At 42.1% G+C, this 12838-nt stretch overlaps 1 protein-coding gene across 1 annotated transcript in view; it reads right to left on the reverse strand.

Moving 5' to 3' along the window:
- Window positions 1–12838, reverse strand: part of WASHC1 (WASH complex subunit 1) — a 43267-nt gene that overhangs the window by 13277 nt on the left and 17152 nt on the right. The window contains exons 3-7 of the mRNA XM_089671752.1: window positions 5541–5652; window positions 4049–4195; window positions 2616–2752; window positions 826–961; window positions 375–579 (exon numbers count right to left, since the gene is read on the reverse strand). Of these exons, the coding sequence (XP_089527878.1) occupies window positions 375–579; window positions 826–961; window positions 2616–2752; window positions 4049–4195; window positions 5541–5652 (737 nt within the window). The remainder of the gene's footprint in view (window positions 1–374; window positions 580–825; window positions 962–2615; window positions 2753–4048; window positions 4196–5540; window positions 5653–12838) is intronic.

Genomic DNA, 12838 nt, shown 5'->3' on the forward strand with positions numbered 1-12838 from the left:
AAACCAGGGGTCTCCAAACTTTCCAAGCATAGGGCCAGTATACTGTCACTCAGGGTTTAGGGGGGCCAGACTGTAGACAGTGGGGGTAGAAAATGCCCAGCATCAGTGCGCCATCATTGGTTTTAATGGGAGGAATAGTACCCCATTGTTGATTTTGAAGAGAAAAATAGTAACCGATTATGTCAATAGGGGGAATGGTGCCCCATCATTGGTGTCAGTTGGTGGAATGTGTCCCAAGGGCCAAATATGGGCAAGCAAAGGGTCACATCTGGCCCTCGGGCCTCAGTTTGGAGACCATTGATCTAAACCTTAGATCTTAATTTAGGGTATAATAGCACTTTAACAGGAGTACACATCAGTACATTTTCCCATACCTGTCTTGGAAGGTTCTATGACCTCAGTGCTGAAGGTCGGAAGCTCGGGGATTGGACCTCCTGGAGCTGATGGAGCAATTCCAGGGCCAAGATCAGCACTGTACATGAGGTCATCGGCTACTCCTGGTAGGTCCGGCAAGTAATATGGGACGTCAATCTCCGGGACTTGGCCCAAGTCCGGAACATAGAAGTAATTCTCTGCTGTCTATGAACAAAGCAACAAGTACGTTTTACATATTACAATTATTATACACTGCATATTATATACTTACTATTACCATACAGGATTTAAAACGTGCCAACACAGTTTGTGCAGCTTTTTACAAAATAAAGGGAGACGGTACATACAATTCAATACCAGAGGGTTCAGATGGTCCTGCTCATAAGAACATACAATCTAAAAGGGAGGGGCAAGTGATACAAAAGGTAATATGTTATACACCAGACTTACCTGTCGCTCCAACTGTTCTCTCTTGGTGATAGAGAGGGGTGCATCAAATAGCCGATCCCCATCCTCGCCCTCAGCTGCCTGGTTAGTGCGAGTGACCACCCCAGCCAGGGGGTCCAGAAAGACGTATTTCTTATAGCTGTAAGCAAGATCGAGTTGCTTTTATTATGGGATAGAGCTACTAAGGTAGGATGTTAGCACTATTGCTGCAAGCTTAGGCTACTTTCACACTGCTCCATTGCATAAATGTGGTAAAATCGCATAAAAATATGCATTGTTACCATGGTTTTCCTGCATTTCTTTTGAAAAAAGACATGTGACTCAAAAACACAACTGAGGGTGCATTTAAACACTTTTTTGATGCCTTTCCATTTATTTCAATTGGGAAGTGCATTTTTGGTGCAGTTTTTTTTTTACCACACCAAAAATGCAGCTTGCAGGACTTTGAAAAACGCAACGGACCCACAACTGACCAGTATGAAAATTTCCATAGGATTTAATGGCCATGCATTTTTCTTAATGCAAAAATGGAAGAAAAACTAATCAGCACAAAAACAGCCTTAAAGTGAGCCTTCCTTTCTAAGTAGCATGGTTAAACAGGTTTTCCTCCGTCCCGACAACGCTGCTAGGCGGGAAACTAATTTGTTACTGACAGTTCTTGTCTCTGGCAGCTTCTCCAAAGATCTGCTCTGAAATTAGCAAAATAAACCACATGACTGGCAGCACTGTGTGTTTATCAGGGTTGCTTTTACACACATTGAACCCTAAATATCCTCCTTAACATGTGAGCCAAAGAAACGTATTAGTTTTGTGACATAAAACAGCAGCTGCCAAAAAGACCAATAAAGTCTCTATAATAAAACATATGAAAACAATTGCAGCTCTTATGATGAGACTGCAGAAAAAAACATACTGACTTCCACCACTGAATCTAATTGAAATACAGCATCCTATATGTGTAAGCATCAGAAGTGAGAATTCTTTGGGTACCAGATAATACCTCTAAAGCAGAAGCTTACCTGAGGAGGTCAATATTCATCAGAGTATGGTTCAATCCCCACGCATGATTAGAAATACACCTTTGCAGCCTCCAATATTGCATTAAACAAGCGGTATCCGCAAGATGAAAAGATGATATTTCCATAATGCAGATCATCCAAGGTAGGTTATCTAAAAAGGTTTCCAAAAGCAATAAAAGTGCTTCCAATGCTTTGAAGTAATGTAAAAGTGGTTGTAAAAGCTCAAGGTTTTTTACCTTCATGTATACTATGCATGAAGGTAAAAAACCTTCTCTGTGCAGCAGCCCCCCCCCCCCTAATACACATCTAAGCCCCCTCTCGATCCAGCGGTGTACACTTGGAGTCTCAGCTATCCCAGAACTACCTCTTCTCATTTGCTGAGACAGCAGTGGGAGCCATTGGCTCCCACTACTGTCGATCACATCCAGTGACCCAATGAGAAGGGGCGGATAGGATAGTGAGAGGATAACCCTACCCCTATTCAGCTACCTCTACTCCCCAGCAGCAACTCAGACAGCCTTCTAATTCTTAAATGTCCCAGTCCTGGTCATAGGTTCACTTTAATACACTAACACAGGATGCTGAATGTTTAGTCCTCCACAGCCAAGATTGGTACTAATCCTCAGAATAATAGGATTAGTTGCATCTAACACAGTGTACATCAAACATCATTTTGTGCCTCCAACATAATGTACATATATGCTGTTTCTCCTCTTTGTTCATTCTTCTACAGATATTGTCAACCATCACTCCTTATAATGCACCTCTACTCACAGATTCTCAGTTGTGTTGAAGAGTAAAAGAGAGCTAGCAGAATTGATGTTTCGAGGTAGACTGCCCAATCCTTCCTCTGCTCCTTCTTCCTCCTGAGCCCTGGAGCCGACATATACTGGAAAATACTTCAACTTTTCCTGGAAAGAACAGAGAAGCTTAAAGTGAACCTTCCCATAAGGTTACATGAATAAATTGCTGACATGTCACAATATGCAGAAAACAGTATCATTTTTCAGAAAGATGCTACCTTCATGGGCTCATGGGTCGCAAGGCCCCAACTGCCAGATTTAACTTTTTGTGGTTTTTGTGGCCCTGCAGTGCAGCAGCAGTTCACAGCTGAGGGAGGCTTCTCTAAGCAGCTACACCTCAGCCCTGGTCTCATGACACAGAGGAGGAGAGGACTTTTCCTCACTCTGATTGCTGCATCTGATTTTTGTTGAGTAGTTCTCCAGGAGGAAAAGGAAAGGTTTCTGCGGGGGGGATTTGTGCTAGATGAGATTTATGCTTGAAGGGGGATTTATTTATTTCAGGTACTTATATAGTGCCATCAAATTACGCAGCGCTTTACATATATATTGTACATTCACATCAGTCCCTAACCCTCAAGGGGTGTACAATCTAAGGTCCCTAACTCACATTCATACATACACATACTAGGGCCAATTTAGACAGGATCCAATTCACCTACCAGCATGTCTTTGGAGTGTGGCAGGAAACCGGAGTACCCAGAGGAAACCCACGCAGGCACAGGGAGAACATGCAAACTCCAGGCAGGTGGTGCCGTGGCTGGGATTAAAACCAACGACCCTAGTACTGCCAGGCAGAAGTGCTAACCATTTAGCCACTGTGCTGCCCAGTACTGGCAAAGAGGGGCTATACTCTGTACATTATGCACCCATGTTCCCTGCACTCTGTGCATCATCCACTACTGAACTCTAACTGTTTACAATATGTTTTACATTTTATACTTTTGACCACTGTTCTTTCTACGCTGGCCTTCATATGAGATACTCCCAACCAGTGTACTCTTCAGTACATTATAAAATCCTGAAGTTCTTCTTCAAGGTAGGTTGTGTGCAGAAAAGCGTATATGATGGAACTATTTCATTTTTCATTGTGTATACACTGAGTAGGTTCAAGCTGTTTTTTTTTTTTTAAACTATGCCCCTTTAAGCCCCTCCCACTGTAAACAACATTTGGCTATGCCCACTATTTGGTAAGGTGTACTATGAGAGCTGTCTCACACTTCTTCTCCGAGTACCCACACGTCTTTTACAATTCTAGCAACTCCACTGGAACCAAGGCACTTTTGTTAAAGTTTTTTAGGGTGTACCTGCTATGCCCAAGGTCCAGAATGTTACCATCTGCTCACTTTGTGCCTTTCTGCTCCTCACCACGCATAACAGTAATATTTATTTAATGATACTGCTCACCTGCAGGGCTTGCTCATCCAGAGGACGATGTTTGCTCTGGATTTTGTGTCGTGGCCTTTTCTCAGAAAACAGGTCCTCTGCACCAGAAAAGATGGACGTGTATTCCTGAAGGCGGTCAGGGGCTGGATACTTGGCACTGGAAAAAACCTGAACAGGCAGAGAAATGGGCTATTCAGATCTAAGGAGCCAATAACAAGTGGATTAGGCAACAGGCAAGAGTTCTATTCAACAAGTATCATTTGCCATAATGATTGTTCTTTTTATCAATCAATGCTGACAGCTGAAATAGTAGAAGTAATATTAAACCCTTTGTTTTTTTCCATACCAGTATTAATATTTACCACTTCAGTCTGTGCAGTACTATTTTTTTCCCCCCAAATACAACCTCAAACACTTTTTTTAAATCACAAAAATCTACTTTCTCATTGTTAGAATCAAACAAATTGACATCCATGCAGCTGTGGCATGAAGTAAAATATGTCTGTGCCAAGTGTATAAAGGCAGATGAAGACTGTAGAACCAACTGTCAATAAAAGGACTGGATGAATGCCTGAGATCACCAGTACATTGACCATAGGGAGAACTGATGGGATTTACTGCCCACAACTATTCAGTAGTGCACCAACCGCAAAACAATCCCTCCGTTATTGGTGGTCAGTGGCACATAAAAGATAAGTTCACCTTTTGCACAAAAACAATAAATGCACAATGTGCGATCAGCAGACTGCTGGTGCCATGCAGGTCTCCTGCAGACCTGTCAGTATATCTGCTTGCCCATACAGGATGTACGAGAAAACAAATATACTGATAGGAAGATTCAATGAACTACCACGGTGCTCCACAGCACCGCGGTAGTTCACTGAAAACTACAAGCTTGCAGTTCATTTATTCACGGAACTCTGAATGAATGACGCGGCCGTGTAGGCAGAGCCCTGTACAGCCGTGCGGTTTTCAAATCTGACAGATAGCTTAGGGAGTATGGGGAACTTCTCCCCATACTTCTGTTGCAGGAAGGGGGGGAGCAGCAGGCGGTGACTGCAGCATTGGGAACATGTTACATGTTCCACCCTAAAAAAATGGATGGAACATGTTCCCAAAGGTGAACTTATCCTTTAAGAATCCTCAACACACACACTCCTCAACACAATCACTGGTAATTAGTAACATTTTGAAGTCCCTATCCCTTCCATAACTGAAGGTCAGCAGCACTTTAACCCCCCCATCCTCCAAACAGTCCCACATCATTGGTGGACAAAGGCACTCTCATTGGCTCTGTCCCTTTTGCCTGCACTCTGCTGTTTCCGGTCACAGTAGATGACATGACTGTGTGTGTCTGTGTGTTGGGCAAGCACAAGAATGTACACAATCAAGGACCTATGGGTGCATCCACCACCACAGTATAGGTGCCAAGTGGTCTTTTACTTACCACTTTCCCAGCTTGTGCAGCCACTGCAGCAAGATGGTGATCCAGTGCTTAGTTAATGCCTCTCACCTTAATAGCCTTTTTGCTGCCTTTGATCTTCTCTATCTTGGCCTGTGCCAAGCTGACGCGATCGTTGATGTTTCTGAGCTGTGTTCTGTTTGTCTCCACCCTCTGGAGGATCCTGAAAAGGCACACACATTCACTAATCATACAACAGTACCTGGGTAAAATCTACACTATGCACACAATTCAGATTTTTAGTTCAGTCATTAGTAAGGATGAATGGACTCATTTTACAGCCAATTAAATCTGGTAAAAATTAGCCTCAAATTTTACATGGGGACCACTTCTGAAAAAATCATGTTATGAAAAAAAAAAAAAAAAAAAATCACATTGATTTCCATGTCAGCTCTCACATGGTGATCAAAGGCATGACAATAGTGAGGTCTGACATGCCCCAAACTATGTAGAGCAAATACAGAAGAAATACTGGACCCCATGCAACCCTAAGTTTCCAAAAAAAAATTCACAGGTTGGTACCAAAAACAGTCCAATTTAAATCTTATGTCTGTGCTAGGCATTCATGGAAGGTGACACTTGGTGAAAACACAGGCCAACTTTAGATGTATTTGACAGAAAGCAGAGATATAAATCTCCACTATGTAGGGTCTGCAGATAAATAACGATATGGTCCTGCTGGGAATAGTCTGGGTGCAGTACAGGAATACACATCTGCGATGGTAGTTATTTTTCCCCATTCTAGAGGAGAACACCTGCACCTTATTTAGACCCAAAAACATTATTTTGGAAAAGGAATTTTCCCTTGCAGCTACCAAAACGGTGTTTGCCTATAAACACAGCCACACAAACACTATAATAAAGAAACTGGCAGCGCCAAAAATTACAATAAATACATGCATATCAACTAAAACATTCCAAATAGTGCATCAATAACATATATGTGACAGCGTCCATAAAGTTGCAATGTCTTAATTTATTGTGCAAATCCAAATTAAAGTGCTAAACAAAATGTGCAAATCACAAAATAAAGTGCTTTGTATGATTTCCCCCTGGTGAACACACTATGTGTATATCTGGTGCAGCCCTTGGAAGAGTATCCCTCTATAGATCAGACAGGTCCAGGGCCACAGCAAATAAGGCTCCGACACAGAGTTCCCCTTAAGAGATGTGTGGGTGTTACTCTTGCAGCAGATAGAACCTCCCACTCTGGATGGAATCGGAGTAACACAGCTTCTGAAAAAGAGGGGGTTCTCCCCATGCGGGGTCAAAGCAAAAAGATGCCCATGGTGTGATATCGTTTAAATAAAGCAAATTTTATTAAAAGGATAAAGGATGCATCCAATAGATGGCAATGGGAATGGCAGGAGACAATAAAGCACTAACTGTCCCTAGAAGGAAATGGCCGCCGGAGCTCCACGATGCTCCGACGGCGTGATGTCAACGGCGCGAGCAGGCTCCTCCTTACGCGTTACGTGCCACGCACATCGTCAGAGGGACAGCCGGGAATAACTAAGGACTATTGATTTAAGCGCTGCACTATTTTCTTTGATATTATTTATTGAGGTTTTACTGGTTGCCTTGAGTGTACAGCTGCTGAACTGATTAGCGCTCACTTTTTTTACTTTGTTTACCTACACTATGTGTATATGTTTACATTCACTGTTGGAGAATTGTGTGGCACTTTTCTGTGGGATTATTTAGATGTATTTAAGAAGACACAAAAGGACTCATCGGTGTCTTGAAGCATTTTATTTTGTGATTTGCACATTTGTTAAGCACTCTAATTTGGATTTACACAGTATTTTAAAAGACTTTCATGGGACACTGCAACTTTATAGACGCTGTCACATAGATGTTATTGATGCACTACTTGCAATTTTTTAAATGATATGCATATATTTTCATTTTTTAGTGCTGCCCATTTCATTATCACACCTAATTTACAAGGTCCAGAAGGCTAATAAGCCACATTAAACTTTCTAGGAGGCATTTGCATGCAATCTGTGTTACACTTGGTAACTAGCACATCGTAAATTCAACTGTTAAATAATATGCTGGTTGTCGAATTGTGAATCTCTGTCTCAGATGGAAATAAGATTTTTGACTTTCCAGTAAAACCCATTTACCTTAAAGACCCAAGGGCCCATGGAGAGGCCAAAAGGAAGGGCAACCAAGTGGTAATGCCGATCGCCCAGCACAAATACAGATGGCATTGATGGGGTAGAAATATAGGAATGTGCAGATAGGAATCCCCAATATCTACTGAGGATGCAAAATCCCCCTAGAAGGAGGAAGACCATAACTGACCTGGCATTTCCTATGCAAAAATGTCTAAGTCTTTAGGAACAAGTTTAAAGTCTTTAGCTTCAAAACTGGCCAAACTCTTCCATTCAGTTTGGTATTGTAAAAAGGTTGGCGCATAACCTTGAAAGCAGTCTTTTGGTGGTACAAGGGTAATGACCCGGACTCAAAAGTTGTTGGGCAACCAAAACAGATCTGCCTACTAATACGGAGGAGATAAGCTGAATAACACAAGGTGGGGAGGAAGTGAGAAACTCCAGTTTGTAGCTACTGTAAACCAGCCTTTTTCATCCAGGGTGCCTTGAGGTCTCTTTAGGAGTGGCTAGACAAAATGCCTAAAAATTGCCCAATTGTGTACAAGCCACAGGTTTTCATTGTGCACCATTCTAGCCACTGGCATCTCAACAACCAATGACATCATCAGTTGATAAGGGGGATGTTGGTCACCTGCACAGCATCCTTGTTTAACCCTCCCCTGCCCCTCTCCATCACCACTGGGGTAACATTAACTGAGCAATGGAGAAAATGGGAGAAGAGAAACACTGGAATACTAGTCAGTACCAGTGTGTAAAAGTGTATTTGATTTGGAAGAATAAATCACCTCTAACGATGGGTGTCCTACATATGTGGATGTTGACACATTATGTAAAACTATTAGAATAGTTTTTTACATTTTAGAATTGTGTGCCTGAAGACTGTCCATAATTTTAGAGGGTGCATTGAGATTGTCCATAATTTTAAAGGATGCCTTGACTGAAAAAAGGTTGAGAAATACTGGCAAAAAGGACACAGGACCTGGGCATCCTAGATGTTCTGGGACCAGAAGGTTGTGAAGGCCAAGACATGTCACCCCACTTTGAGAAGTGGTGGAACCCCATCACTATGCAAGAGGCCTTGGCTCCAGGTTTGGCTGTTTTGAAAGACCATGTATTTTTGTGAAAGTATGTTCCCGTCTTAGACTTAGCAATAAAAGACTGGAAGGGATGAAAGAAATCCTTCCTAGCCTCAGAGGTAGTTAAGTCACAAGCCTTTTTCTTCAAGGGGAGAAGAGTACTCTTACTCTTGGTCACTGATAGACTCATAGGACAATCAAAAGGAGAATGAAAACTCCTCCTAGAAGCTTTAACCAGTGCTCTGCTGGACACTGATAGCGCCTTCATGTATTTATCCAAGGAGAGACCAAACAGGCATTCACATTCTAAGGGTAAACACTCAAGGTGTTTTTTTGCAGTGCAGTTCATTAAAGTAAGAAATGTATGGACTTGTGTACAGAGAAGGCTCATCATTCAAGCAGCAGCATAAGGCAGTAGGAAAAAGTTCTAAAGGTAACACCTCTTTAAGAAGAAGGTAGGCTTCCCTCAGTACAGAAAAGAGGTCCATCACCTAAGCACACTAACAAAAAAAATGAGGCTAGCTGGGAGTGGGAAGGGTTAGATAGGGGATGTCCCTACAGCCTTTTTGCCACCTGAAGTTAGCTACATATAATGATATAAAGACGCTTGTGTCCTGTGCTGTACAATCTAGAAATAGCTGGATATTATGCACTGGATAGATGACAATAAGGTTGTGTCAACTTGGCATAATAAAATGCTCCCCAGCACACCTACAATCCATCCCCAAGGGTGTAACACTCTTTTCAGGCATAACAAAAAGCTGATGCAACTGGCAGCTAGAAATCTCCTTTTTACCACTGAAACTACCACTAAGTATAATTAAAGTCAGGTTAGGAGGGCCAGTGACTCTTGCTAATCAAATCAGATTTACTGTGCAAATGATCCAAACTCTGCACTAAACAAAGACCAGATAGGCTACACTTAAAGTGTTACTAAACCCACAACAGTAAAATCAGTCTGTATATGCAGTAAAGAATTCTTGTTATACTCACTGTGTGTAAATGGGGAGTGTCAGAGAAGACAGGATCAAACATCCTTTTTTTTTTACAGTCCCCAATCCATCTTCTCATGGAACAGAGCTTTGAGGGCAAGCTGCACATGCTCAGTTTGCTGTGTATTGCTAGATAGTTTTTTTCTTTTCTTGGGAGAGTGCATGTGATCAGCACAGAGCCAATCAGCACTATTCAGAGAGGGTCTGGTATCCTAGGACTCATAGGACAATCAAAGGAGAATGAAAACTCCTAGAAGCTTTAACCAGTGCTATGCTGGACACTGATAGAAGTCACAACACTGCTCTAACTGCTGTTGAGAAAAAAGTTATTTAGCAGTTTATATTTACTAAAATAATTGCATTTCCAAGTTCTGTGTACTGTGGGAGACCAGATATACTGAAAGCAGGGTCCAGGGTTTTGTAACACTTTTAATCCTTTTCACTTTTATAAAACCCTCATGTCGGTTTTATATCTTTTCTATAACTATTTCCGGCACTGTTTTTCTTTAGAAACAGAAAAAGGGCGCACCGACCTAGTGCATTATCGTTTAAAATAATTTATTAAAGAAACAAAAATAGGTATCATACTCACAATGGACATAATAACACAGGCATGTCAAACTGAACAAGATGTATGATCCAAACAACATCTGAGTCTATACGATGGAACCCTGGATGACCAACTGGCTAACGCGTTTCGAGGACACAACCTCTTCCTCAGAGCCCTGTTTCTCCATTTGTATCCAGTGTATTCGGACCACCCCGGTCTGTTGAGGGCAGCAAGCAGTGCATATTCCAGAAAATTCCAGAACATTCCTATTGGGTCTACTGAGTCCTTTCCTAGTGCAGGAGTAAAGTGTTTGTACTGTTTTTCTTTACTTTTTATTAAAATCATTAAACAATCTCTGAAGACTATAACTAGAATCTGAAATCTCTCCCTCTTTGAAGAGCTACCAGACATGATACAGATGTGTTTAGAGCTAGGAATTGCAGCAGGGGATGTTGTGAACCTGCTAAGTTAACCTGCTCAGTGACAATCACTTTAAGTTGGCTGGTGCTTTGTTGTCATGGGAAATCTCTGCATAGGGTAAGATCAAATATGTAGTCATCACAAATGGCACTGCTGGTAGACAAAGCAAATCTTAACCCTTTGTTAGGATTGTTAGGACCTTCCTGCTATGAAGGTCTTTGTTCAGGCACTTCTTGTTACAGCATGACAACGCTCTGTCCCTGTCCAAATGTGCTCCTGTGTCACACTGGTTTCCAACAGAGACTACAAGTGGCCATTTCATCAGTTTATGCAGGTATGGTCCACTGTTGTCACCATCAGGAAACCTGCCCTGAGAAATGTCTTGCAGCTATTGCTGAAGTGCATGTACATAGAAAGTGGCTGCAGTGGGGTTGCAGGGGATCAGCAGCCCTGATATATAAGAAAGGATGAAAACAAGGATTTTACAAAATAAAAAAAACCCAATTGTTTATGATACACGGTGTACAGAGCAACCTAAATACCATTCAGTTACAGCTTATATTTGCTTTTAAAAAAGAGCTTCATAATACAGGCATTAAGGAATACAGAAAGAGCCATATACCGGTAATTGTTCACCGCCAGGAAATGTTCTTGTAGCGTCTAACAATTTGTCTTATTAGTTATAAAATATTTGGAAGCACTCAGTACAATAAGCTGCATACATCTGACAGTGATGGTCCCGGATAGACAGAACATTGTGTCTGCATTCCACCCTCCCTGGCTCCCCGGTAATCCATCCTCAGCTCTGCAGAGGACATATTTTGCTAATTAATGCTAATTACAGCCTGAGATAAGAAAGCATTAGCATATCTGGAGAAGGTATAAGTGCAGGAACCGAGGAGTGTGACCTTATCAGGACAGGAAGGAAGAGCAGACTGCAGTTCCCGTGCCTTAAGCAGCCAGATAAACACAAGTAAGGCGGCAGTTTTCAGCACCACCTGCAGCAATTTGGACCTGTTGAGGTGTGGCAACAAGCGCTAACAATCATTAGAGCTGATCTGTATCTCAACAATAATCAGTCGCGGACCTGATACTAAAGCTAAATAACTATATGTTTGGTTCTCTATTAAATCACATCAAGGCAGGGATATTCAGCTAAAAGACATACAGGAGTCAATATGTTAGGGGTATGACAATAGGCAGTATATGCAGGGGTAAGGTGTGGAGGGCATAACAGTGGGCAGCATGTGCAGAAAAGCAGTGCTGAGGGTATGATGATAGGCAGTATATGCAGGAAAGGAGTGCGGAGGGTATGACATGGTGCATTATGTACAGGAGAAGATTGCAGAGGGCATAATAGCAGGCAGTATGTGCAGTAGAGGCGTTTGGAGGGTATGACAGCAGGCAGCACGTGAAGGAAAGTAGGGTATAATAGAGGGCAGTATGTGCAGGAGAAGAGCAAGGAGGGTATGACATGGGACTGTATGTGAAGAGAGGAGGGCATAAAAGAGGGCAATATGTGTAGCAGAGGAATGCCAAGTGTATAAAAGAGGGCAGAATGTGCAGGAGAGGAGGGCAGAGGGTATAACAGCAGACAGTATATGCAGGAAACGACAGGCGACTGTACGACAGCGAGCTCACAAGGTCAGCATATAAGGTCTTAAAAACATTCTTACAGACATGATGTATGTTGGGAGGAATACACAGCATGTCAAGTAGTAGTCAACAACAATGTACATGTGCCTGTTTTTCAGAATAGAATGTACTTTAATATACAGCTAGCAGAAGTACTTCCAAAAGTCTTGATCACCCTCCTGTAATACCCTGTACAGCAGCACTTAGACCAGGAGAGGGTCTAATCAAGCTCTGCAGCTTTGCACACTGCTGCCAATCTAACACAGGAAGGGAGCAATGACCTCATAATTGCATTTCTGCTCCTTCACTATCCAGTCACAGGCTGTTCGATGGATCCCAAGCTTGGATGTATTGCTCAACTACTGTGCAGACTCCTTGGGAAGACGAAGACCTGGCTGTGTTGCTTATACTTGGTTGTCAGGACTAGTAAACAAAATTCCAAGTCTTTTTTTTCGGTGAAACTGTTCATATATATGTATTTCAATGGTATGTGGCTACTTTGAATAATGTCTTATAATTGTATGGATAGGGTTGCCACCTCATCCCTTTAAACCGA

Source organism: Staurois parvus, unplaced genomic scaffold, assembly GCF_062004578.1.
Source record: "Staurois parvus isolate SC_StPar_1 unplaced genomic scaffold, SC_StPar_1.0 ptg000114l, whole genome shotgun sequence".
Classification (NCBI taxonomy): domain Eukaryota; kingdom Metazoa; phylum Chordata; class Amphibia; order Anura; family Ranidae; genus Staurois; species Staurois parvus.